Below are 25,646 nucleotides of genomic sequence, written 5' to 3' on the forward strand. Positions count from 1 at the left end.
TAATTAAATTTCCAGGTAGAAACATTTGTTAAAAGTCCAAATTTAATTCAGCTGAGCATTCCATAAAAGCAATATTCATTTGCTAAGCAAATTTTTGATGTGTAGATCTCCTGTGTACACTTACTGCTGTTTTTCATAAGCACTACTGGGCTTTCACATTCACTTTACTGCACAGTCTCCCATTTATATATCCTGACCACACCTTTGGCCCTTCAGTACTTTTATTGGCCACTTTATTTAAGATATAGGCACTGGTTTCATTTCAAGAGACATTTAAAGTTACCATTATTAATCTGGTGCAACTTATTTTTAACGCATTTTAAAAGTGGTTTATTTCGATTGATCATAAACCTGCTCCCATAGGTATAAATTTACAACCAGGAAAAAACTACCTTCAATAAAAAGGTAGCTTACATTGAGAGAAAACGGATAGTAACAAACCAGTTAGGAGCGGTTTGGTCTTGTGAGTTAAGCCTGACAATGAATGACTTACCAGACTGAGTCTGGCAGCGGGGAAGAGTTGTGTGCATGCAGGCACTGTGAGCCCTTCACTCATTTCCAGCCATGCACTGCGCAATTCAAGGTGCGTTTTACACACACACACAGACACACACACACCCCTTTTTCAGTTCTGTGGAAAATCCTGAAAATCACTAAATGAAGAATGAGTCACTATTTCAGGCCACAGAGCTGCAGCTCGAATACATCCACGTTTGCAGACATCCATGCTATTGCAGGACAGCAGAGACACATCATGGAATCCAAGCTGCTCTGCTGGCAGCTTCGCAAGCCCGCAGTGGGTATCACTCACACACAAGGACATATGCAGTGAACTGTGGGTGATAGTTATTCACGGGAAAACTTACTTATTTTGAAGGTCCCACCAAAGAAACTGCACTGTAATTAGGCAAAGAAATGATGCCTTTCTCTTAAATGGTATTGCTGAACACAAGGCAAGCGGTGATGGGAGAAGGGTGTGCAGTGGTGAAAGTGTTAATAAAATTAACTACCTTTCATTTCCTGGGGGAATGCAGTCTGCCAGAGCAGCCGCTGTGATGATGCTAAGAACCCTGTTTTTGGTTTGCAAGTCTTCTGTTTGAAGAGAGTTCACATTGGGAAATAGTATGACTGCAAGCACTGCTGTCTAGGTAAAGCAGTAGCTCTGGACACAAACACCTTCAACTCTCAAGCAGACACAGTGGTACAGATGAGAGTACTCTGCCTGAATCTCAGCGCTGTGAACAGTGTCAACAGCACTTGAAGTTTCCTCCTTCCAAAGAGGTGGTGTGTAAGACACCTGAGCCACGTATGCTTTTGGTTTTCCCTCAGTGAGATGAAAACTGCTGGCCCCAAGCATCCTCACAGGGTACGGAGTGAGAGCTGCAGACACACTCACAGCAGCTTAGCTACTGAACGACGATAGGATTGTATGACACTTCAGTTCCCAACGTGCAAGCTCACAACGCTCTGTACCAGGGCTGCAGGCCTTCTCCACGCCTCAGAAGTGCCTGCCAAAAGCCCCCACCGACACAATGCGCGGCAGCCTGTTACACCCCCACATCGCGGAGGCACCGGCCTGGCCGCACTGCCGCGCCTCGGCTTTCCGACGTGGCGGGGGAGCGGCCTGTTGTCCTCTCCCTCACGTAGCCGTCCCTCGCAGGGACAGGTCAGGCCAACGGGCCTTTCCCAGTCCTTGCCGGTCACAGCCCGCGGGACCGCCGCACGTCTCACCGGGCCTCGACAGACTCAGGGGCGGTGGCCGCAGGCACCGGACTCCCGCCAGCAGCGCGTCTGCCCCCGCCCCTCAGCAGGGGAGGAGGAAGCCGGCCCCTCCCAGAATGCCTCGCGCGCAGCAGAGGCCGGCGCGCTTGCGCGGTGCGCGGCCGGCTCCCAGCTCAGCGCAAGATGGCGGCGGGCGCCTCGGACCCCCTGGAAGAGATGCTGCTCTTCTCCGAGGAGGTGGACGAGAAGGCGGTCAGCGACCTGGTGGGCTCCTTGGAATCGCAGCTGGCCGGCGGCCGGGGCTCCGCCGAGGCGCCCCAGCCCAGGACCTCCGCCCCGTCCCAGCAGCAGCAGCCGCAGCACCAGGGGAGCCTAGCGGGGGGCAGCAGCCCCGTCCGGCAGCAGCAAGGGCATCCCGCGCCTTCTCCCGCGCCCGGGACAGAGGAGGCGGCGGGGTGCCCCGGAGCCGCGGAGAGCCGAGCCCCTGCCCAGGGGCCGCTCCCGTCCCCGTCCCCCCCGGCGGCGGCAGCGGCGGCGGCGGCAGCAGCGGCGGCAGGGAGGGGAGTGAGTGTAAACAGTAGTAGTGTGCAGCAATCACATGGAGCGGCTCTCAGCAGCAGCGGTGGCAGCAGCCCCGGCGCGCCCGCCGCCCCTGCCCCGCCGCAGCCCGCTGGCCCCCCGCCGGCCGGCGCCCCTGCCCAGCCTGTCAACAACCATGCGGCTGCCGACGCCGCTGCCCGGGACGCGGGGAGTCCCAGCCCCGGCGGCAGCCCGCCCGCCGCCGACAGCGCGCCGCCGCAGCGCGCCGAGGCCGCGGCCGCCGCGGGGGGAAGCGGGACCCCGGCGGGAGGCGGTGGGCCGGCGGGAGCGGCGGGGGGCGCCGCGACCGCCCCTCTCCCGGGCGAGGCGGCGCCCAACGGGGAGGGCGCCGGGGGCCGGCCGGCGGCAGTCCCACCAGTCAGCAGCCACGGCAGAGCCGACGCCGCCACCGCGCAGACTAAGCCCGCGCTCGGCCCGCTCCCCGCAGTAAACGCACTCAGTAACTCCGCCAGCCCCGCGCCCGCCGCTGCTGCCCCGCCTGGACAGGGCTCGGTCGCCAACTGTGCCCCGGCGGCTGCCGCGGCCCCCGGCGGAGCGCCCAAGCCGGCGGTCGGCTCTGCGGGCGTCGCCAAAGCGGGCGCTGCCCTCCCCGTCGCCCCCGCGGCCCCCCAGGCCCTCTCGCCCAGACCGGCGCTGGGCGCTGCCCCCAGGATCGTGGCTCCCCAGCTGATCGTGAGGCCGCCTCAGCAGACCACCATCCAGCTGCCCCCTGGCTTCACTATCCCGCCCGGTAAGTGGAAACGCAGCGGTCGCGGGCTCGCCACTCTTTCTAACTTTTCTTTTTCTTGGCTGAGAGGCTTTTCCCCCCCTAAAGCTGTCATCCCGCTGCTCGACGTGCTGGAAACAAAAGGAGAGCCACCTGTCCGAGGGCGACGCCTGACAAACGGGCTGCCGTTAATGAGGATGTAATTGGTACGGGACGGGCCGCTGCTAATGCAAAGTTAATTGTAACTGTAGGTTGGCGAGCTGCTGGTTTTGTCTTAAGGGGAGAGCAGCAGCCACGGTAAGTTACTTTGAGATGGTGTGGTGAGTAGTTGCTCACGAGATGAAAAGCTGGGTTCACGCGTGGCTCGAAGAACTCAATTTTCTGATTTGCTCTTGCTAGTCTTGAAAAGTTTTCCTTCTTTGGAGAGTGTCTTCTGCGGTGAATCAGGTGGCAAGATACAAGCTAGTTTCTGTGCTGTAATCTAAAATGTTTCCTTTCAGCAAGTGTGGTGCTGCTATTACCTGGTGCGTATGGGCAGTCTTTACCCCACCGGATTTTATTTCTAACTCTTAAGTAAGTCTTGTTGCATCCAGTCTATTCTTCTTCTAGTTTCCTAACTTCCATACTAAAAGCATAAGTTCAAGAAGGTTCCTAACTGACCAAAACAGCATCCCTTCATCCTAGCAATTCCTGCTCTGTGTGTATATTGTTTTATCTGAAGTTTTAAACAGGCTTTATGGTCCTCTTCATAGATTTTTTTCATGTTGCAAAGAGTTGGTAAATTTGTGTTGTCTTGACTGAGGAGATGATTTAACACTTGAACCAATTTTTATTTTTTGCTGTTGGTAGTATGATAATATGTGGAGGCATAGACATAGTCTGAAATAACTTCTTAATGCTGATGTTAATTAGCCAAGATAAGAGGAGAAAAAATGTGTAGACGCTTGCTTCTAAGTGAACTTTCAATAGTTGTGTCTTTGAGTGAGTGAAACTCCTCTTCCACATTCTAATGCCCCAACAAGATAAAGTTCAGTGCCTTCAGAAAGACCTAAAGACCAAAGATAAGAGGTTGCTGTTTGGACTTAGCACCTTTAGCTTTCGATTTCTTGTTGTTAATCATAGTTTAACCAGATTCTAATTTCTACACGTTGTTCAGTAAAGGAAATGTAAAGTCCTCTGAACTGAATGAAAGCATAATAACACGTGAACGTTTACACATCAATAGTGGCAATTATGTCTGTAACTTTGTTGAACCGTGTGACATGTTGCAAATAGTTTGTCCATTCCATTAAATTTTTTTATGATTTGGAAAGAGTTGTAGAAAATTGGAAGATAAATTATCAAAACACTTGTGAATCAGTGTAAGGCACTGTGTTTATTTTTAAATGCATGGTAGGCATTACTATGTGAAGAATTTTATATAAGGCTCACAAGCTAACCAGAGAAGTGATTGTACCTGTTCGGCTGCGTGGCAGTGTACTAAGTTTTGTGCATTCAGATGGTTTAGGAATGACATATCAGACACATCATCTGCTTACAGAATTTTCTACAAATATGAACCCTAAGGTTTAGTACTTGAAGGGCTAGTGAACCTAGAATGCTTTCTTTCTAAAGAATTCTTCTGATGTGTTTTGGGTTTTTTTTCCTCCCCCAACTCTTGTAAAAATTACTCTCAGGTCTTTGAAAGAGAGTTAGGATCATGGCTTTTAGATGTGTCTGCTGTAGAACTCTGCCGTTTACCTTAAAGGTTGATTTCCACAAGTCTTTAGTTGGTAGCAGCAGAAATTTTCTTTCCCTCTATGCTTTTAGCAGTGTCGGTTGACTGGGAGCACTTAAGGGTACACAGGTGAGGACTTCTATTGGTGCTGCAGTTCACTCGTGTTCATCCAGTTTTGGGATTTGATTTTCTGTGCCAGACACTGACTTTCTTGGTATAAGGTACTTTTGGAATTTACTTGCTTGATACAATACTGTTCACATTTGTTTATCTTAATAACACACTGCAAACTGTCTATTTACTGAGGTGGTTTTATTTTCTGGGAAGCTAGTGAGTAGAAGTGGATGTAAACTGTTTACCTTTCGTTTTCCCTTGAAAAGTTAAAAAAAAAGGATGCAGTTTGCACATAAAGGTAAGTTGCAGAAACGTCTACTGACTTTATCGACAGAATTAAAGTTGATGCCATACCTCCTTAATTTTTGTTCTCCAGTAGTTACAGGGAAGATGTTTTTGTGTGTAGAGACCCATTGTTTCCTACACTGTATCCTACTTAGGTTAAAATATTTGAATGTATGTTGGAACTAACCTGGAATTTCTTGTGAAATAATCTGGCTGGGGAACTTTGAGAGAACGAGGGAAAGCGCATCACGTTCTTTGCAGGGATCTTGAAAAAGTGCAAAGCTCCAGATAACCCAGGAACCAATTTAACTGCTGCTTTCCCTCTTCTGTTCTACTGATTGTGGAATACCTTGGCTTGTTACACTTATGGCAAAACTTGGTGGAACTGACTGTGTAGTGTAGAAGGCTTCTGTTTATGAAATGTGTCACTAGAAAATAATCTGAAATATTTTTATTTACATACAGAAATTCTTAGAAAACAGTTGCCAAATACTGTGTTAATTTGCAAATGGTTCCGTTGGTGTTTTCCTAAAATACCAGCACCTGTATGATTTTGTGCTGAGGAGTAGTTGTGTTAGTTCTCTGGGTATGATGGGTTTTTTTCTGGTTGTCTAAACCACAGGTAGTGCCTCCCATTATGGTGATGGTGGGTGCCAAATAAATTCAAGTATTAATGCTCAACAATTACCTAAATCCCAAATATTGTGTACTCAGAAATATGTCTGGCCTGATGTTTGTGTGTATGCATCCCCCAAAGCTGTTTTTTTAGTAAAGCTCTCATGTCATTGTCCCTGGTACATTCATGCTGAATTCTGTTCTCAGCTATTGGATTGTCATTAGAGTTTACTGTTAATGACTGTTTCTTTCTAATTTTATTCTGCTGACCCTGGCTACACTGCTGATAATCACTGTGTGCCTATACACTCAAGTGTTCCTATTACTTTTATTCTTAAACTGCAGCTGGTTATTTCAATTCCAAATTGAATTGGGTATTAGTAGTTTGTTAGTAGGAGATCCTTTTCTGTCCTGTTATACTGGAATAATAATTAAAAACAGTATAAAGGAAGTGTACCGTGCTATACATTAATTTTATTCTCTAGTTAGTTATATAATATTCTTTATAGTTATTGTTACTTTGTTGTCCTTAGGTATGGTCTTGGTGCGTACAGATGCTGGACAGCTTGTAATGGTGCCTCAGCAGGCTCTGGCCCAGGCTCAAATGCAGGCTCAAGTACAGACACAGGGACAAGGTCCTACCAGCATTTCACCTAGACTTTCAGTGCCCACAACTGGCCCGGTTTTTCGCCTGTCAACAACTCAGGTAAGTCTGGCTTGATTTCACTTCACTGTTGTGCATTTTGCTTTCCTGTCTTACACATTAATAGCTTGTATGTTTTTGAAAATGTACTTTCCTCCCCATTTTTGTTGTAAAACCAGGAAATTCAAATGCAGTTTATTTGCTGAGTCCTAGGATTTTTTATTTTTATTTTTTTTTAATTTTAGTAAAATTCTATTTTGTAGAGTCTCTCAAGACCTTGTTCAGGCTGTGTGATCGTTGGAGGCTAGAAGGCTCCGTCCTAGTCAGGACTTAGTTTGGACTGTATACTACTAGTTTGATTAACACTCCTTGTTCCTCTGAATTGGAAGCATTGTGATATCCCAGCGTGCAGGATGGATGCACAGGATAGCTAGATTTCACTAGAAATTAGAAAAGATAAACCCAAACATGTACAAGGATTTACTATAGTCATTTTTTTCTAATACAATGTATTGAAGAGAAAGGTTTGATTCACCTCTGGGTGTGATTTTCCTATGCCAGACTCCTCAGTGGAGTATGTTTATTTCAGCTCAGAATTGACTTGCTTCCAGGGGTGAGGGTGTTCTGTTTTTTAAAATCCTTGGTAGGTTGCTTTAGTTTAAAGCATTTGGGGATAGAGCTGAACTATTCTTTTAAAATACAGAGGCAGGTGTCGTTGGATGTTAGCACAGGACAGTTGTGCCATCATAGTAGATGGGCAGAGCTTAAGGTAATTTAGCCTAAGGTCTTTGTTTGCAGAAGAGATGAAGACGGTATCTGTAATATTTTAATTGATTGTTCTATAGGTTGCTTGGAATAACTTGAACGTGGTGGTATTTCCCAATGTTTAACACCATTACATGCTTTATGTGTTACATCACATTTACCTTCTAAAAGAGTATTACATTTAATGCGAAACTAGAAGCAATGATGAACTCTTCAGCACTGAAGGAAACCAGAGTAAAATTGGAGACTTGAAAAGATATTGCTGAGACAGAGTGGAACGTAAGTTTTTAGGAAAGAGTGTCACTCGGACAATTGTAGTTCAGTGGAATGTATCTCGGGAAAGACATAAGTAAGAGCCTGGAAACACTTGAACTTTACGCTCTCAGGAAGTGTACAGAAATGCAGACTGACCACTTGTCTGTGTGTCTTCAGTCTTTATTAGAAGGCTGGAGTTCAGATCCAAAGTCAGGCTTAAGCTGTGTGCATAGCAAATGTTGAGAGTGGATCACGTTGGCTTCAGGCAGTTGTTCTCTAGTTAGATGGAGCAGTTAAGGTTGCAAGAAAGAGTGTAACCTGACTTGCGGGATTTATATAAAATAAACCTGTGAGGATAATTTGTGTCCATGGGTTTGTAGAGGTACCCAAAATCTGAAGGTGTTTCAGCTATTAGAAAGGTGTAATTGCTTTTGTGCAGAGTTCTGCCCACATGAATACCCCACTGCGTTATAGATATTCGCTTATACTTGTTAGTGCTAATAAGCTGTTTGAGAGTAGAGAAGATCAGCAAAGCCTCATGAATGATAAATGTCTTACAAGATGCAAAAGTTTTGATTATTTTAATGTGGTGAGATTAGAATGATGGTATTGTACCATGTCAGGATTCATCTTCTCTGTCAGATCTTTGTGATATCTGCCCAAACTCTACTGCCTCATTTCTTTATTTGTTGTAATTAACATGGATAAGAAATGATTAATGCTGTCCTTTGGAAATGTACATTTGAACTTCCATGACTCTGCGTGTGGTCCACAGACTCTTCTTTCATTTTTATGGTGCTTATGTTTTATATATGTTTGACCTTAGAGTGTTCTTTAGAAACGATGGTTGACAGCCTTTTAAAACCAGATTAGAGAGTATAAATTCTAAAGGTTTGTCATACCAGAACTAGACACTAGACTCTTATTTTGTGAGGTGGATGGTTTATAACCAGACACTAGTAATTGGTTTTCTCAGGGAAATGTGCAATGTCAAATACTATGCTAAGGTTTTAGAAGTGTCAGTTACTTGCTTTGAGAAGTCAGTATGAGGAATCAAGAAAAGGATCAAGTTCTAAAGTACAGGAAATTGTGTGTCCTGAAAAATAATCCTTGCAGTGAGCTTATTATAAAGTTCAAGTATGTCAGAAAGCTAAATGCTATCAATTAAAATTTTCAGTAGAAATGTAAAATGTATGGCAGCTAATGTCTTATGTATTTATGTCTCTAAAGTATAATATTCATGAGCCCCGGTCTCCACTGTGGCTGAAACACAGAAAAATTGTGTGTGCCATTAGATCAAGACAGGCAAGATATAAACATTAATTGCCTGAATCCTGTGAAATATTTTTACAAGACTGATAAACATGGCAGGCTCAGTGGTTTTAACCTCTGCAACATCAAACACTTATTTCTGCAATATATTAGTGGCACAATTGTTATTTTACTGCACAGAGCTCATTATATTTACTATTAAGTTTTTATTCATTTATTTTAAGATTGATTTATCTGGATTAAAATACAGGATGCTTTAAATATGTAGAATTTAGTAATGTTCTTAAGTGGTTTTGTGGTTTACTCTGCTTTTACCTATGTAGAAAGTCTATGCTGGTGGAAATTTGCAATCTATGGTAAGCATTCTAGGAAACGGTACTCTGTGATGAAGAGTGTATCATCTGTTCTAGAAAAAACATAGCTTTCAGGGTTCATAAGTATTACACATTGTCCGAATTTTTAGCCAGTAGCAAGTGTCACAAGTTCCTCAGCTCAGTGATTGTTTTCAGTGTATAGTTAGTTTGTTTATACACTTTAAAGAATTATTGTGTTACGAAAGCATGTTACGAGCTGTGTAGTTAGATGTAAAATACAGGTTATTAAGTAACATGCCAAAGAAATTGCAAAAGCTACCAGATGCTTTTGGCAACTCACTAAGGAGTATTAAGAGTGATAACTGGAGAACATAAAATGAATTAACGTTTTAAAAGTTAGAAGAAAGATCATCTGACAAATTATCTAAGTGTTAATCTAAATTTGAAAGCTCTTTGAATCTCTCCCCTTGACAACTAAGTAATTTCTTCACCCTCAAAAAAGGAGGTGGGGAAAATAATGGAATGTTTTAAATGTTCTTAAATGAGAGTGACTGGATTGATACAGAGCAAGCTGTCCGGATTCTGAACTGCTTCTGCAGCCTGGTAGTATTAACAAGATTTCTTCCCCCCCCCCCGCCCCTGACCCCATATGCCATAGGCATTGGGAGGGGGTTGTCTGATGCCACCTCTGTGTCTGTGTCCCACCCCTGTTGTTTGGAGGAAAATGAACTGGGTGACTCATGAGAATTCCTCTAGCTTCAGTACGTGAACTTAGATTCAGGACAGTGTGTGAGGAAAGAGCCACCTTTCTCTAGGAACAATGGAAGCTGCTGAAATAGGGAAAGTGTGGTTTGTTTTCCCTTAGGATTTAGTATATGGGTTTAGGATAATGCTTTCCTTGAAGGTAGTAGCTTTATCCTTACGTGTTGCATTGCTGAAGGTTCAGAGTGTATACAGTGGTATTCACCTCTATAGGAAACTGATACAGCCATCCTTCTTCCCTTCCCAAGGCAAAAAAAAAAACACACCAAAATTTTTCAGTGCTAAACACAAAAGTTCGGAAAGATAAAGATACATAACTTCCCATTCATCCTGCATTAATCTCTTCTGTGTGTGTGCAGTGTATTACAGTCTTTGAATGATAAATGCACAAAGATAAATACTTCAGCTAAGCGATCAAGGCACCCAATTGATGTTGCACAGCAGACTTAAATCTGATGTTTCTCACATTTCAAGTGCTTAGCTTTGTTATTTAAGTTATTGTTTGGCTTCTATTTGTAAAATTTTTGTCTCTTTTTTGCAGCTTTTAGGAGTAGATGATGTAAGGAAATATAGTGTGGTTTTTCAGGACAATTTTACTTCAGTTTCTTGGAAGAAGATAGGCAAATCCGTTTTGAAAGGAAGACTGGTTCTTTTCTCGACTCTTAGGTGGGATAACCTTTGATTGGACTTTCACTTAGGCTCCTCTCAATTGCTGCTGTGTAAGGTACTAATAGTATCTCCTTGTTTCCAATTCCTGGTGGAAAACTGGCTCCTCAGCATAAGCAAGTGCCATATAGGAAGGGTCCCAGTTATGATCAGCTTAATGCCAAGCTCAAGGCTCTGGAGCATGGGAAAGTGTCCCAAAAGGATGTATGGTATCTGAAGGATGGGCTCAGATGTAGTGAAATGGATTACCTCAGAAGAATAAGAATATTAAATTATCCAAATAGCACAGAGAAAGCAGTAATTGAGAAGTACCTGTAAGAGTAAGATGGCCTTGGTATTTTAATAATCTCTTATGTTTATTGTCTTTCTGTTGTCTTTAAGTAAAATATTAAATAAAAGTGTGAATAGGTATGATTGTACCTTAAAACCGTTTTAGTTTAGGTCCAATTATAAGTTTGTACAGGACTGTAACAGGGGGATAATAACTACAGCTAGCTATGGTTCTTTTAGGGAACAGATACTGAAAAATATTCTGTTACATAAACAAACAAACCAATTAGATTGTGAACATAAATTCATCTTACTGGTGTGGTTACCAGAGGCTTGACTTCTGGAAAAGGGTATCCTGTGTTTTACATGATGGAAGATGTTATAACATGATGTTACAATCTTTTGATATGTTACAAAGTGCAATTTTGTTGGACTGTGAATAAATATTCGTTGATAACCTGCTTGTTTGAAAAAACAGATTTAATGAAATAAAGATTAATACATTTAAAGCAGACATTGGTTGGAGGTAACTGTATAATTTTAAATGAACAATTGTCTCTTCACAATTTTAATTAGCTTTTCATTTTGGTATTTTGGCTTAATATAAAATTTTGGCAACATTAATTGCTTTTTGATCTGCTACAGGATCTTATGGTACAGGATTTTTAGGAAGCAAATTATAATGGTCGATCTTAGATCTTGAGTTGATCTTAGAAATATTTTATTCTGGATTCTTGCATTGCAAGCACATCACGTAAGCATGGGTTTGATTGCATTACTGTATTCAGAGAGAATAAGTAAATTAAGTCTTTTGATTATTTAGAATGTATTAAATTTTTGACTCCATATCTTCTTTGAAAGCTTGTACTTGTGAAATTATGAAAAATAGGTAGGTGCTGCCATCTAGTTTTGCTTTGGTGAGTTTCTTCTTTTATATGCATTTTTCACTTGTACAGTTTATGGCTTTTCATAATTTTGATGCAGATTTTGTTTGCTCATACCAGTATCTTAAATACTCCACTGGGTTTGTGTTCATAACCAAAAAGCAAAAAAGAAGTTACTTATGTTCAATGGGTTTGAATTACAATTACTTTGTTAGCTACAAAATTAAACTGCTGCTGTATATTAAGAATATAAAGTGAGTATCATACAGGAATGACCAATGTTAGCCTAGCCTATAATGTATTATTATGGAATAGCTGTTACACTATTTATTTACCTGATTGGTAAGTTCTAGTATATTGGTGTTTTTATAAGACTGCTGCTGAAAATGGTCTTAGAGTTTACTAATGGTTTTGTTTCAAATTTGATTCAAAACATGTTTTTCAGTATTAAGTTGCTTTGTGTATTTTTAGTGATTGGAAAAACCACTGTAAAGTTCGATGGTTTAATCCAAATATTTAGGCATGTATGTGGGCTTCTTAGTTCTTTGCTACAAATATGATTCCCAACCACTTGAGTTTTCTTTTCATTGCGTAAATATTCCCATCAATATATATGGATGCATTTTTAAGAAAGTGACAGTTCTTTCCTAGCTTTGTTTTTTCTTCCTTTAGGTATCTTTCTAACTCTTCAGAATTTCAAATTCATGATACAAACTTTACTGGTTTGTTTTCTGTGTTCTGAAACTTTCTGTTAAGTTACACTTTAACCTTTTTTAAAATGAGAGAAAAAAGTCTTTTAAACTTGTAAAAAGTGCTTGCAATACTACACTATATATGTGTTTTCAGCATTGCTTTTATTTTTATGTCAACTTTTAGTTTTGATCATTTGATTATTAATTTTTATTTCTTCTTACTGCTTTTCCATACCCTTTCTGCTTTTCTCACAAATGCTTATTTTACTTTTTGCAGAATTTTTAAGCAAATTCATTTTTGTTATTGCCCAGAGTGCATTACCACTATTATCAAATAAGCTATTCTGTACCGTTTCACAGAATCATAGAATTGTCTTGGTTGGAAGGGACTCTTTAGATCATCATGTCCAACCATCACCCTTATCTGCTTCTAAACCACGTCCCTCAGCACCAAATTTCTTTGGTGTAGGCAGCTTTGGGGCTTCTTGTGCAATATTCTGGAGAAGAGATTTGTGTTAGCAGGGCAGGTAGGTTCAAAGGCCAAAAAAAGTGTTAAAAAAAAAAAAGTGTGGTCTTAGCTATGCTTTAACCACAAAACCATTTTCCTTCCTTTTCTTCATGGTGAGTGAATCTCTTCTGTAGAAGCAGATAAGAAGTTCTTAGTACTTACAAACCCAACTTTTTACACTTTCATAGTGTAAGCATGTCTTCTAAAACTTCATAGAAAACATTCAAACATTAGCTAGGCTGTGAAATTTCACACTCAAAGATCAGGAAATAGTGTAAAGAAGGTTCCTGAGCAGTCTAATAGTGACTCCCATGTGCGTATACCTGATGCTGCATGACCACATACTACTGGGTTGTTTTCATTTCTACAGTGTGTAGGTTGGACAGTCTTAATTAATGAAGAATTATGTAACTATTTTTTTCTCCACTGTTCCGTGGGTTGCTTCAGGCTTGTTTGCTGTATATTATCTAAGCCCCCCTCTGAAGTGGGAATTAATAACCAAGCAGGTTGGTTTTTTTGTGAAGCTTATCCCTGTAACAACTTTCTCAACAATGCAGTTAAGAGGGTTATTAGCCTCTCTTTATATGTAGAAAACAGGCCCTAATTGTCTCTGTTTTAAATATTAAATTAAAAATACTGGTACATTTTTTGTCTTAAGTTGCAGTCATGATCACTCTTGGTCACAGACCTCACGTTTTAAGTTGACCACTCCTAAACATGTGGTGCAAGAGCATTGATTAAAACACATTATCTGGAGTTGCATGGAACAGAAGCATTGAACAATTGAAGCAGGGGTAGAATCGAATTGTAGGGCCAAAATTCAGCTACTTTTTATCCACCAGATTGTTTAAATCCTAATGTTTATAGATGAACCAGCCACTTTACCAGGCAATGAGAAAGTACTTTGATAGTGGATTACATAGGTATATGCTTACACCAACAGGATACTAAGACTTCAGAGGTAAGGGGTTTTGGACTTGGAACCCCTAATTTCTGAAGGTTTCTTTGGTAGCTTCAAGTTCCTGCATATCTTGTCTGATTGCTCCCAGTCCTCTATTTCTTCCTGTTGTTTTCTATTTGTGAGTTCAAAAGAGCCTTCTCAGCAACATCTCCCTGCTTTGGGTTCTGATGCTTGACTCAAGCAGTGCTGTGGTGTTGGGGAACTGTGGAGGCAATGAAGGTTCTGCCTGTGTTTGCTTACTTGTTAGAGGTTTGTGCTCCCAGTCATTCTCTGCAATTGTGTGCAAGTGTCAAGTTTCTAATGGGTTAGTACGTTGACTCAGTTTGGCTATTTTTGTGCCAGAGGGACAAAAAATCCAATCCCTTGTGTACAGATTGCTCTGCAATTCCTGTTTCAGTGTGTGCTGAGGTGAACTATCCAAAAGAATTGAGTGGCAGTCAGTAAGCATGTGAAGTTTCTCCATGAACTCCTCAGAAATCTGACAGAATTTTAAGAAAATACAAACAGAGAAACAGAGTTTGGTAGTAGGGAACGTTACGATACCGTACGAGTAGGTAAAGGTACCAGCCATGCCTACGAGACAGGATGTATAAATTAGTTGCCCTAAAACGAGGTACCAGATTTGACCTTTAGTCTGTGTTTCTCTCAACTTGGTATGTTATCTTTGTTAAATGCTTCTGTAGTTTGAGGCATCTTATTATGGCCTATTGTGTTTCTAAGAAGTTTTCCAGATTAATGATTAAAACCAAAATTGGGTTTTATTTCCCATTTTGCAAATGTAAAATCTGAGTTTTGCATAGTACCTGGCAAACCTTCCAGTATACAAAACCTGTGTATTGGAAGACACAGAAAGAGGAGGCGTCATGAGCATCTTGCCTCTGTTTTTGTGCTAACCTTTGTTCAAACGCTGTCGGCATATTTTCTTTCTTCCTTTTTTGATCAATAGTGTCCTAGTTCATTGACAGGATTGATCATGAAATAAGATACGCAACATACTTGTCAAAAGTGATCTGTCTTGCTTTGCAGAGCAGACTGTGTTGCTGGTACCCCAAGTGTTCATCAGTAGGTGGTACTGTAGTACAAAATACAAGTGTACCACAAACCTGTTTCCAAGGACTTGCATGCATCAGAGTACTACTAACCTGTGGCAGTTTAAATTGTCTTGGTTTTGTAAAGCTGTGGACAGAAAATGTGGCCCCCTAAAATTGGCATAGTCCTACCTTGGCGGTGACAAACAATCCCTGGAGATTTTTGTGTGTTTTCTGCATGTTCAGGTGGCCTGAATTTTGAAATGCAGCCTTGGATATTCCTGCAAATATAGAAGCAGCTTGTTTGTGCACAGCAGGTACAATGTGATTCACTCCTGGTTATGCCTAGAATTTTACTTCTTTATTCATGTGGCCAGAGCTCTGGGGAGAAGGTCAACCTAAAAAAGCTAAGATGTAGTTACTTAGGGAGTGGCTTTGCAGGACAGAGTAATTCCATGTTGGTTCTGTGAGCATGGACTGCTGTTGTGGAAGTGACTTTCTGCTTTCTGCAATTGGTGTCACTGGCACTATCTCCATGACTTGTGGAGGTAGAATGAACCTTGGGACATGCCCCATCCAAGCTGGCCATTTCAAGATCCATCTTGAAATCCTTATTTCTATAGTAGCGCTGTCTGAGCTCCACTTTCAATTTCTAACCTCTCTGTGAACACAGCCAGCTCAAGTCTGTGTACAAAAGGCTGTCTTAACCATTCTCAAGTGTCCCTGTTAAGATTGGTAAGGGATTATATATTGTGTTTATTCGTGCTTCCTGCCTGTTAATGTCTGAGTACAGGGAAAAAGCCTCTTAGACATTACTTTCATATATTTAGGAAATGTGAAAATATGTTGCATCTGATAAAAAATAATACAGTTAAATTTGAAAATCCATTCCTTTCTAAGCCTCTCAGTAATTTTGGAGTGTAACATCATAAATTCTTTTAGATTGTTCCAGTAGGGGCTTGACATGTTGGGTTATGATTTTTTAATATATTGTTGATAATTTTGAGGTTTTTTGATGGATTTCTCATGAGATCTGTTTACAGCTTGCTTTTCATAGAAAACACAGCTATTTGTTTTTAAACAGTTTTCACCGGTTCTTCTTGAAATATTTGAGTTGGGAGGCCTTATTGTCTTCTGGCAACTTGCAGCTGTCATTTGAAGATCATTTTCATGATACTTAAGAATTTCTCTAGGCTAGTTCCTTGTTATGTTTCTCATCCGCTCGTTTTGTCCTTACCTTTTAACATTCATGAGGGTTTGGATCCATGTCAGTAAACTTACTTTGTTTGCAGTTCTTTGGTAGTAAGACTCTTTCTTCATATCCAACACAAAATGGATTTTACCGCCATTTTGTGTCAAAGGCTGTTGTCACTATTGATTTTTAAAGCTGAGGGTGCATTTAGTCTTGATGTTGCAGTTTGCTCCTGTGGTCTGGCACAGTGGAGTACCATGTGTGGAATGCATTGCGTACTTAGCTGGATAATATATTTTATTTGTATGCAGTTTTGTTTTTAAGTATGTTCCTGTGATGAATTGGGCATTTATTAGCTGAGGAAAATTAGCTAGCTAGCAGTCTGAGCTATGTACTTGGGCATTTCCAACTGCAGATCTTGGAACTGAGTAACTGCCAGAAGTTTGTTGGGTTTTGATCTTGCATTGTAAATCCTCACCTCAGGAAGTACTTGCTTGCAAGAAGGGGGCAGATAACACAGGCATGCTCTGTTTTTAAGTTGGAAACACTGATTAAAGGCAAATTAACAAGACACATTGTAGTTATGTTTTTAAATGCATCCATCAGGTAAATATGATTTCATGCAACCAGTATTTTAAGGAAATTGAAGCAAGTGATCTTTACAATGGAGAACAGAGGCATGGCGTTTAAAAACAGAAGAGGCTTGTATGAGCCTTCTTCCAAAAAAGCCCTGGACAATTCTACCTATTCATGATGATGCTGTTTACTGCCTCTAGGCTGTCTCACTATGGAAGGCATCCCTAGTCAAGATTTTAAGAATCTTGAAAGCTATCCAAACAAAAATAAGGTTTTGTTCAGATGTCAGGTAGATTTCCCCCCCTCCCCCTTTTTTTCCCTCAAGTACTGGAGATTGATATCCAGTAGATAATGTTGCTGGACTGATTGGTAAGGAATGCTCGGGGCCTTGAAAGCCTGCACCTCTGTTCCTTTTGGACATCCCTTAAGTGTACTGGAGGTTCTTTGAAGTAGTATTTTATGTAGGTTTAATAGACAGTGTAATAATCTAAAATAAGCCATTCTTTTTGTGAAAGTATTAATTATAGAGACATAAAACTTTACATGTAAATCAAGGAAAAACAATTTTATCTTGTGAAAAACAATATTGTCCACAATTTATTACTCCAGCCACCTAGAAAATTTGTCTTTTCTAAGTATGTGTTTGAATGCAAATCTTAAGAAATGTAAAGTTGCAAGAGACCAGTGGGGTCTCTGTTTTTAATAACAAGTGGTTCTCTTTTTGTCATAATTGCCATATTGTGTGAAATATTTCTTCCATAATGGTGTTTACATTTCTGTAGAATTAAGTAACAGCTTTCCTGGAGACATTTTTATCCCTATATCTTGTCCTTTGGTAAGAGATTTCAGTCTCTCTCCCAACTGAAGTAAATCACAGAAACAGCATGTTTGCTGCATGAGGCAAATTTTACTGAGTTGTAGAGTATGTTACTGTGTGAAAGGCTGTAAGCCAGTTGGTTTCCTTTGTCTGCACTTAATGTTCCAGTTGCTGTCTGGTTAGAGAGCATGAGTGAAGGCAAAGATTCTGAAAACTCTTCATTTTGGTGCAATTTAATCTGAAATTACTTTGAAAATATTTTTCTGTTCTCTGAATTTTCTCTCCATATTAATTTTCTTCAAGAAAAAAACACTGGAAAAGAAAGGCCAGTAAGTACCAAAATGACTGATGTGTATTACTGGCAGTTTAAACTTAAATATTGATGAACACTGATGTGTAACTATTACAACTGAACTAATACATCAGTGTAACATCAGTTTTTTGCAGGCTGCATCATATTTTTCTAATCTTTCCTGCATATCTATATAAGAAATAGTTTTTAGGAGAAATATTATTAACATGTTGAACATGAAAAGCTCACTTTTGCATTATTTAAGAAGACAGATCTTTGTGGTGTGGCATAATGATTGTTCATGTAATCACTATTATTGAAAACTCTTGGAGATCAAGTTACTAAGGAGAAAAAAGAATAAAATGCTTATTTTTCCTTTTTTAGCAACCGACTTCGGTAGCCACATCCACTGTCCGCCTGGGACTTCCAGTGCAAGCCAAAGTTGTTCAATCAACTGCTACACCTGTCAGCGCTACGTCTGCGGCCACTCTGCCGGGAGGCTCAATTCTTTCACACACCACAGTAAGTAGGAAGAACATATAGAAAGCAAAATACGGGTGAAGAAAAGGCCGTTTGTGATTACGTATTTTTTTCCTAAGGTGAATTTTAATGTTCATATCTTTGCTTTTATTGTAAATATAATCCCATAAATAATACATAGGTAGACTGTGTTAAGCAGGTGCTGAACAATAGTCTGCATCTTTATTTTCCTGTTGTTTCCTAGATGATAAAAATTTGGGGGTAGTATAGGTTGAGTTTCAAGCTTCTTTTTTTAAAGAAAAAACAAATCAGCTGGACTTGTAAGTACTGTGTTGGTGGTGGACATGCTGTTTGTCCCCTGTCAAGAGCTGTGGTGTCTGCTGTGTGGTCACCAGTACTGCAGGATTCACAGCATCACCTGTAGTATTATAGTGAAGGTGCCTGAGTCAGCTTGTTCTGTACCCATGTCCAAGACAGAGGAAAGCTTTTCAGTCAGGCTGGGTTGGGAGGTCTTGCTGGCTTCTGCTCAGCATGTTGTGCTGCCTGGATGAGCCCTCTAGCTTCTGCAGTCCTGTTTGGTGTGTTTGTCCGAGACTTCCTGGCACTTGGTAAGGTGGCATCTGTCCTGGTTTTGGTCAGGATGGAGTTCACTTCATTTGTAGCAGCAGATGGAATGCTGTGTTTGGGTGTTAAAATGAAAGCAGTGCTGATAACACCCTGATGTTGTTAGTTGCTGTCAGACAGTCAAGGACTTTCTCAGCTCGTCATGAGCAAGGAGGGGCAAAGCCAGGACAGGTGACCCAACTGTCCAAAGAGAGTATTCCACGCCAGTTACGTCCTGCCCAGGATATCGGGGGCTGACGGGAGGAAGGCCGAGGGCGGCTCCGGGACGCGCGGTTCTTGGGGGACGGTCGGGTTCCAGGACGGCTCTGGGTGGCACGGCCTGAGCTGTGGGTTCGGTGAGAAACTGCATTGTGTATCAACAGCTTCATGTATTTTTTGCTCTAGAATCCTGTTAGCATTGTTATATTTTATCTTTCTGTTATCTTAGTAAACTATCCTTACCCCAACCCACAGGCCTCTTAGTTTCTTGGTTTTGGGGTTATTTGCCCCTTCCTTTTCCCTTCCCTTGCCTCTCACCCCACCCTCTTTCCTCTTCCCCTGCTCTTTTCCTTTAAGGAGCAGGCAGCTGCGTGGATCTCGGCTCTCAGCCGGGGTAAAACCACGACACCTCTTAGGTCAGATGAAGTACAAGAGCCAAACTGGATGGGGGGTTTGTGTGTATGTGGTGCTTTGTGCAGCCTGATAAGCTTTCCTGCCTTCTAAGGTTGGGGACCATGCATCATAGTCTTTGCATGTGACCCAGGTAGGTCTAAGATGGGGGTTTTTGCTAGGGCTTTGCAGCGATGTCAAAGCATGTCTGCTGCTGCTAGGTTCTGATTAGGTTGGGAAGTTGTGTTGGTGCATTTGTGTAGTCTGGATGTGGGCTCTCACTCTAACTGTGGCATAGATGCAAACCTGATGACATGACCGCAGGTGATTGGGAATTGACCAGTTAATATTAAGGGCCAAACTTAAAGAAAGCTGTTACAGAAGTAATATCATCATTGTGATTCTAAAGGGCTGGATAGTAGCAACTCATTTTTAGTGGTAGATTTATCTGTGTAATAAAAAGAACTTTAAATGAGGACTTTCACTGTTTGGTAGAGTGACAAAATTAGAGTTATAATAAGTAAGTAAAATCAGTGGTTTTATTTTGTCAGTAAGGGCCAGTTTCAAAGGAAACAGGTTTTTGTTGTCAGGTTTTCAAGAACTTCATGGTTGAGTAAAGAATTAAGGTGACTACCTGTTTTTTCAATATAAAATACCAATAGGTATCAATAGCTACAACAAGTGCTCAAACTTTATTCAAGACAACAGTAGCAACTGGAACATCAGCTTCTCAACAACCTGCAATACTTACTGGTGGACAAACTCAAGCTTCAGCACAAAACCAGGGTCAGCCTCGGCTGCCGCTTCCACCTCATACAACAGCACAAGTACCAGCACAGCCCCAGGTCATACCAAGCTCTCCTGTACCTGGAACTACAGTTGTATCACAGGTATGTATTAAAAAAGGCAGATGCTTTGTGAATGGCTCAGGTCTGTTCAGAAGCAGAAAGAACTTTGTCTTCATTAGGGTAACTTGGAGAACCCTGTACATTGTGTATGGGGCATCTCAAAGGAGGATGCATATGCATTTCCAGCAAATTACTGTGTTACTTCTGATATTTAAGGATATTTTATCAAAACAGACTGTAAAAAATTAAATATTCATTTAATTGATATTTTTTCTTAATTAGTATTTGTGAGGTGTGACGTACAGTTAACATAAACTGAAGAAAATGTCAGGTGACTAATGGCAAAAGTGAAATAGCTGCAGATATATTTCAAGTATGTCCTGCCTGAATTAGAAAATGTTGTCATTTTCCCTCTTTGTAGTGGTCAGAGCATGCATTGATCCCAATTAAAAAGTAGCATGGATCTGATACTTGTTTTCTTTGGCTTTTGCAGGAAATGCAAGAGAATGTGAAAAAATGCAAAAACTTTTTAGCTACCCTTATAAAACTTGCTTCTCATAACTCACCGTCTCCAGAAACATCCCGTAATGTGAAAGCTCTGGTTCAGGATTTGTTGGTAAATATTTAGTTATCTTTCCTTCTGTCAGTTATCTCTTAAGCTTGTTATTTACTGCCAAACATATATTTAATGTATTTTCAGTGTGCATTTTGTGAGTATATACATACACAGATTTACACATGTCAAAATTATGTATATATACTTACGCATATATGTTTTATATATACATATGATTTATAGAGAGAGTTTTATATATACACATATTCAACTAATTTAAATTGAACCTTCAAAACTAGTTGTGGAATTAAGTAAAGATATTTTCTTACTACTGGGGCTGACAATTGTTTTAGTAGCTTGTCAGGTTACTTCAATAACCTTTTTTTCTAGGTAATATTTTAGAGAAGAAATCACTATGTAAATGTTAGCGAGAGAATGGGATTCTAAAAAAAGATAGGAGTGTTTGTGGGATCTCAGTTGTGTCTTAAATTGTGCATCCCCAAGGGAACTCCCTGAATTCTGAGTGGCATGTTACATATATATAAATTAACTCTCAACAAAAGGATTTTCTAGATACAGAGGAGTTGCAGGACTTTAACTTTGAAAGTTCTTCTTGATATTGTAGCTTTTTTAGCTAGAGATATATACATATGCATTACCTGGATAACAGAAATGAACTGAACTAAGTTGTTGATGCTTGTTTTTCTTCCCCCTGAAGGATGCAAAGATTGATCCAGAAGAATTTACAGGCCGTCTCCAATCAGAACTCAAATCATCTCCTCAGCCATATCTTGTACCTTTCCTTAAGGTAATGTAAATATTGTTTAGATAAATTTATTTCAATGCAAATGTCAATATATTGGTGTTTAGAATATACTTTTAAAATGTAATTAGCTTTGCCTGTCCAGAATAGTGGTATTCAATTTTACTTCTTGCTGCCAAAATCTGCTCATCTGGAAGACACATGCAGGCTCCATCTCTGTCAGGCCAGCCAGGTGCTGCTTACTGCTTTTGTGGTTGGGAGCTGTGGCTGCACACTGCAGCTAGCTGCTTCCTGGCAGGTTGAAAGAATGATAGGAAATAAATAGGGAATGTATGAAGCTGTGTTAGGGCAGGTTTAGACTGGATATTAGAAAAAAGTTTTTTACTGAAAGAGTTGTCAGGGCCTGGAACAGGCTGCCCAGGGAGGTGGTTGAGTCACCTTCCCTGGATATGTTCAAAAAAAGGGTTGATGAGGTACTTAGGGATATGGTTTTAGCACAGGATGGGAATGGTTGGACTGGATGATCTTCAAAGGTCTCTTCCAACCTTGTGATTCTGTGATTTCCTACAGAGACCTCATGTGCTTAGGGCCTTGGTTTAGGTTTGAGAAAAATTAGTCATCCAGAATTGATCTGGAGTTTACTGCTTACTTTCTACTTCCCCTGCCCAATCATTTTTTAATTGTTTAGGTGGGAAAGACCTTTAAAATAATCAAGTCCAATTGTTGTCCCAGCACTACCAAGTCCATCACTAAACTGTCTCCTGAAGCGCCACATATATTCATCTTTTAAATATCTCAGGGATGGTGACTCAAACACTTCCCTGGGCAGTCTGTTCCAAAGATTGAGAACCTTTTTGGTGAAGAAACTTTTCTGAATATCCAAAATAAAGTCTAGGTAGGCAACATCCACAGCCTTTCTGTCATCCACTAATTCAGTCATGTCATCATAGAAGGTTAGTCAAGTGGGACCTACCGTTCGTAAACCCGTGCTGACAGGGCCTGATATCGAGGTGGTTCTGCACATGCTGTGTGATGGCACTCAAGATGATCTGCCCTGTAAACTTCCCAGGTCAGACTGACAGATCTGTAGTTACCCAGATCTTCCTTCTATCCCTTCTTGTAGATGAGTGTCATATTTGCTTATCTCAGGTCAACTGAGACCTCCCTGATTAGCCAGAACTGCTGATAAATGATTGGGAAGTGGCTTGCTGAGCCTTTCCATCAGCTCCCTCAGTATCACCAGATCCCACCCAGCACCCTAGACTTGTGTGTGTGTCTGTGATGCAGCAGGTTGCTAACCATTTTGCCTTGGATTTTGGGAGCTTCATTCTGCTCCCTGTCCTTGTATTCCAGCTCAGGGGTTTGGGTACTCTGGTTTTAACTATTGAAGACTGAGGGAAAGAAGGCATTAAGTACCTCAGCCTTTTCCTTGTCCTTTGTTACTGTGTCTCCTCTTGTAGCCAATAAAGGATGTGGATTCTCTTTAGCCCTCCTTCTGTTGCTTATGTTCTTTTACAGCGGTAATCAGGTTAAGTTCCAGTCAGGCTTTGGCCCTTCTGATTTCATTGTAGTTCTGCTGAGTTGCTTAACCCTTTTTCCAGAGGTCATAAACTGTTTTTTTATTCCTCTGAGTTCCATCCAAAGCTCTCTGTTCAGCCTGGCCAGTTGTCTTTCCCACTGTCTCATCTTTTGGCATATGGGGCTTTCCTGCTCTCGTGCCTTTAATGTTTCATTCTTGTAGAAAGTCCAGCCTTCCTGGACTCCTTTGGGAGGCAAGCATGATGGGCAAAGGACTGTCAGCCAGGGCTTTGAGTTGTAGAACATTTTAGTAATTAGATTTATTAAAAAAAGCAGTTGGTCCCTAGCTTGGAAATCATCCATTGTATTTGTGAAGAATTACAGCCTTCGCATTTGGAAGACTCACAGATTATTTCTATAGAATGCTTAAAGAAATTTAATAAGCTTTTTCCATGCTGTTTTGTAATCTACATTTGAGTCATTGGTAATGTTCAATGCATATTTAATGATGACTATGAAAAACTAAACTGGATAATGCTGTTGAAATAATTGATTAGTTGATCCTGCTTGTAATCTGGAACTAATCTGTTATAGAAGTTCTAATGTGATACCAAATGGATTTATTGTCCTAAGTTAGTATCTTTGGAGACAAATTTAACTTTTAGATGGTTCTTCTATGTTAACTACAATGGCTTCCATATGCAAGATTATGTACATACATACAAAGGATGTTTAATTATGCCTTGGCAAAACCACAACTATAATTTTTGAAAGCATTTTTCTTTTAGTCCAAAATGTCTCAATTTAGGGCAGATTTCCTCTCTTCTCTCCCTTCAACATTTCTTCAGAACTTTACTGCTCTGCTTCTGATTTCTCAAGTTATCATTAACCCTTGTTTGTACCTTTTACTGCTGTTTTGCTGTAGTCACTTCTAGCATCATGAAAAGTTTTAACTTGCCTCCTTTCTTTGAAGTCCTCTCTTGGCAACAGGCATTAAGTTTTAAAATAAATATTAGAAGTTTAGAAAGGACTGTAGCTTGGGCTAAACACTATTGCATTCTACAGCTGCCTGAGGGGACCACTTCAAAAGAACTGCTACCACTTAAAAAGCAAAATGTTTATTCGTGAAGGTACAGTGTAGCCTTTTAGAACTGTATTTTGTCAACTCATTCAACTCGTCTGAACATGAAGCATACAATAGTACACTCTTCTAATCCAGTCAGAATATATTAGATCAGTAATAATACAGTAAACAGCTATTGCTGTAGGGCATCAACAGTTAAATCATCATATTCTAGGTACTGGAGGTGTGTCAGAAGTAAACTGGTGCAGTTTACTTCTTACAGCATGCAGTGGGAATAGGGTTGTTCCTATGGTTCTGCTTTTTCTATTTCCATTTCTTGCCATTCTAAAGACCTAAGCTACATGTTCTAGACATAGGGGTGTGTTGTATTTTACTGCTACAGCTGCATTAGGGCACATCAAAATCTACAGGGTCGCTAAATATAAATTGAATACTTAGTAAAAGTGTAAACTAAACTTTCCCTCTTACAAAATATGTTCAATCTTAGTTCTTCTTGATGAATAGGCGGACAGTAAAATTGGAAGGTAAGCTGAATTCTTCTAAGTATGTTTACAGAAAATCTCAAAACATTTTTTTTGTCAACCTGTTAAATTGGATATTTCATAAACTTTCTTCTGTTTTTAGAAAAGTCTACCTGCATTGAGACAATCTTTACTGAATAGTCAACATTCAGTTTTGCAAGGACAGCCATCTCAGCAGTCACTTCAACAAACCAAGCTATCACAAGTTATACCTCAATCTGCCTCTGGAAGCATTTCCTCTGTTGTCACAACGCAGACAATAGGAATAAGGCAACCAAACAACATTTGCACAGTCTCTGTATCAAATACAGTGCAGCCTCCTCAGGTTAAGGTGGTACAGTCAAATCAGAGTTCTCAACTGGTACGTACTGTAGTATAAAAGAAAATTTATTAATAAAATAGCAGTTTTCAGTGTTACTTTTATTGCATCTTGTTTGGAAAAATACTTTCTTGTTTTTTTTGTGTCATATTCTGTGATACATAGAAGCACCTGGGTTTTAGCAATACATACATGGTCAACCTTTGCTCAAACATTTGTTTAGATAACATTATTACTGTAGCTTAAATTTAAGGAAGTATGTTCTTAGCCTTTTTTTGTCTGGAATACAGTGTTTGTTATCTGAGCAGAGTGGAATTTGAGTTAATTATAAATGTAGGACAAAGCTCTTCAAGATGTACAAGGCAAGAGTATAATTTTTAGTATTTCATTGGGTATGCTGCTTTGCTTAGGTTAGTCTGGAGTACAATTATCTCATTTTAACCCCCTCTATGTATAGTTACAAAATCTTGTGAAGAATAGCTGTACTGTGCCAGCATGGTTTGTTTAGAAGTAGTACCATACTTTGTTGTTTACTGAAATATATAGTTGTCCATATCAGAGTACTATGTGCTTAGACTCATTAAGACGCGATCAGTAATGGAACTGAACAGCCACTTTCTCAGTAAGAGTGTGGTGAATTTATCCCACTGTTATATATGATCTTATGTGTGTGTTCATGGTTGTAATTA

General features: G+C 40.5%; 1 protein-coding gene across 1 annotated transcript in view; it reads left to right on the forward strand.

The window, feature by feature from the left end:
* Nucleotides 1-1,905: 1,905 nt before the first annotated feature.
* LOC311196527 (transcription initiation factor TFIID subunit 4-like) overlaps nucleotides 1,906-25,646 on the forward strand; it is a gene marked incomplete at both ends in the record, with an annotated part of 142,084 nt that continues 118,343 nt past the window's right edge. Inside the window, 7 exons of the mRNA XM_084270107.1 lie at nucleotides 1,906-3,052; nucleotides 6,293-6,465; nucleotides 18,041-18,178; nucleotides 20,011-20,238; nucleotides 20,690-20,812; nucleotides 21,471-21,560; nucleotides 24,742-24,999. Of these exons, the coding sequence (XP_084126233.1) occupies nucleotides 1,906-3,052; nucleotides 6,293-6,465; nucleotides 18,041-18,178; nucleotides 20,011-20,238; nucleotides 20,690-20,812; nucleotides 21,471-21,560; nucleotides 24,742-24,999 (2,157 nt within the window). The remainder of the gene's footprint in view (nucleotides 3,053-6,292; nucleotides 6,466-18,040; nucleotides 18,179-20,010; nucleotides 20,239-20,689; nucleotides 20,813-21,470; nucleotides 21,561-24,741; nucleotides 25,000-25,646) is intronic.

This window comes from Gallinula chloropus (assembly GCF_964237585.1).
Source record: "Gallinula chloropus genome assembly, chromosome: 13".
NCBI classification, from domain to species: Eukaryota; Metazoa; Chordata; class Aves; order Gruiformes; family Rallidae; genus Gallinula; species Gallinula chloropus.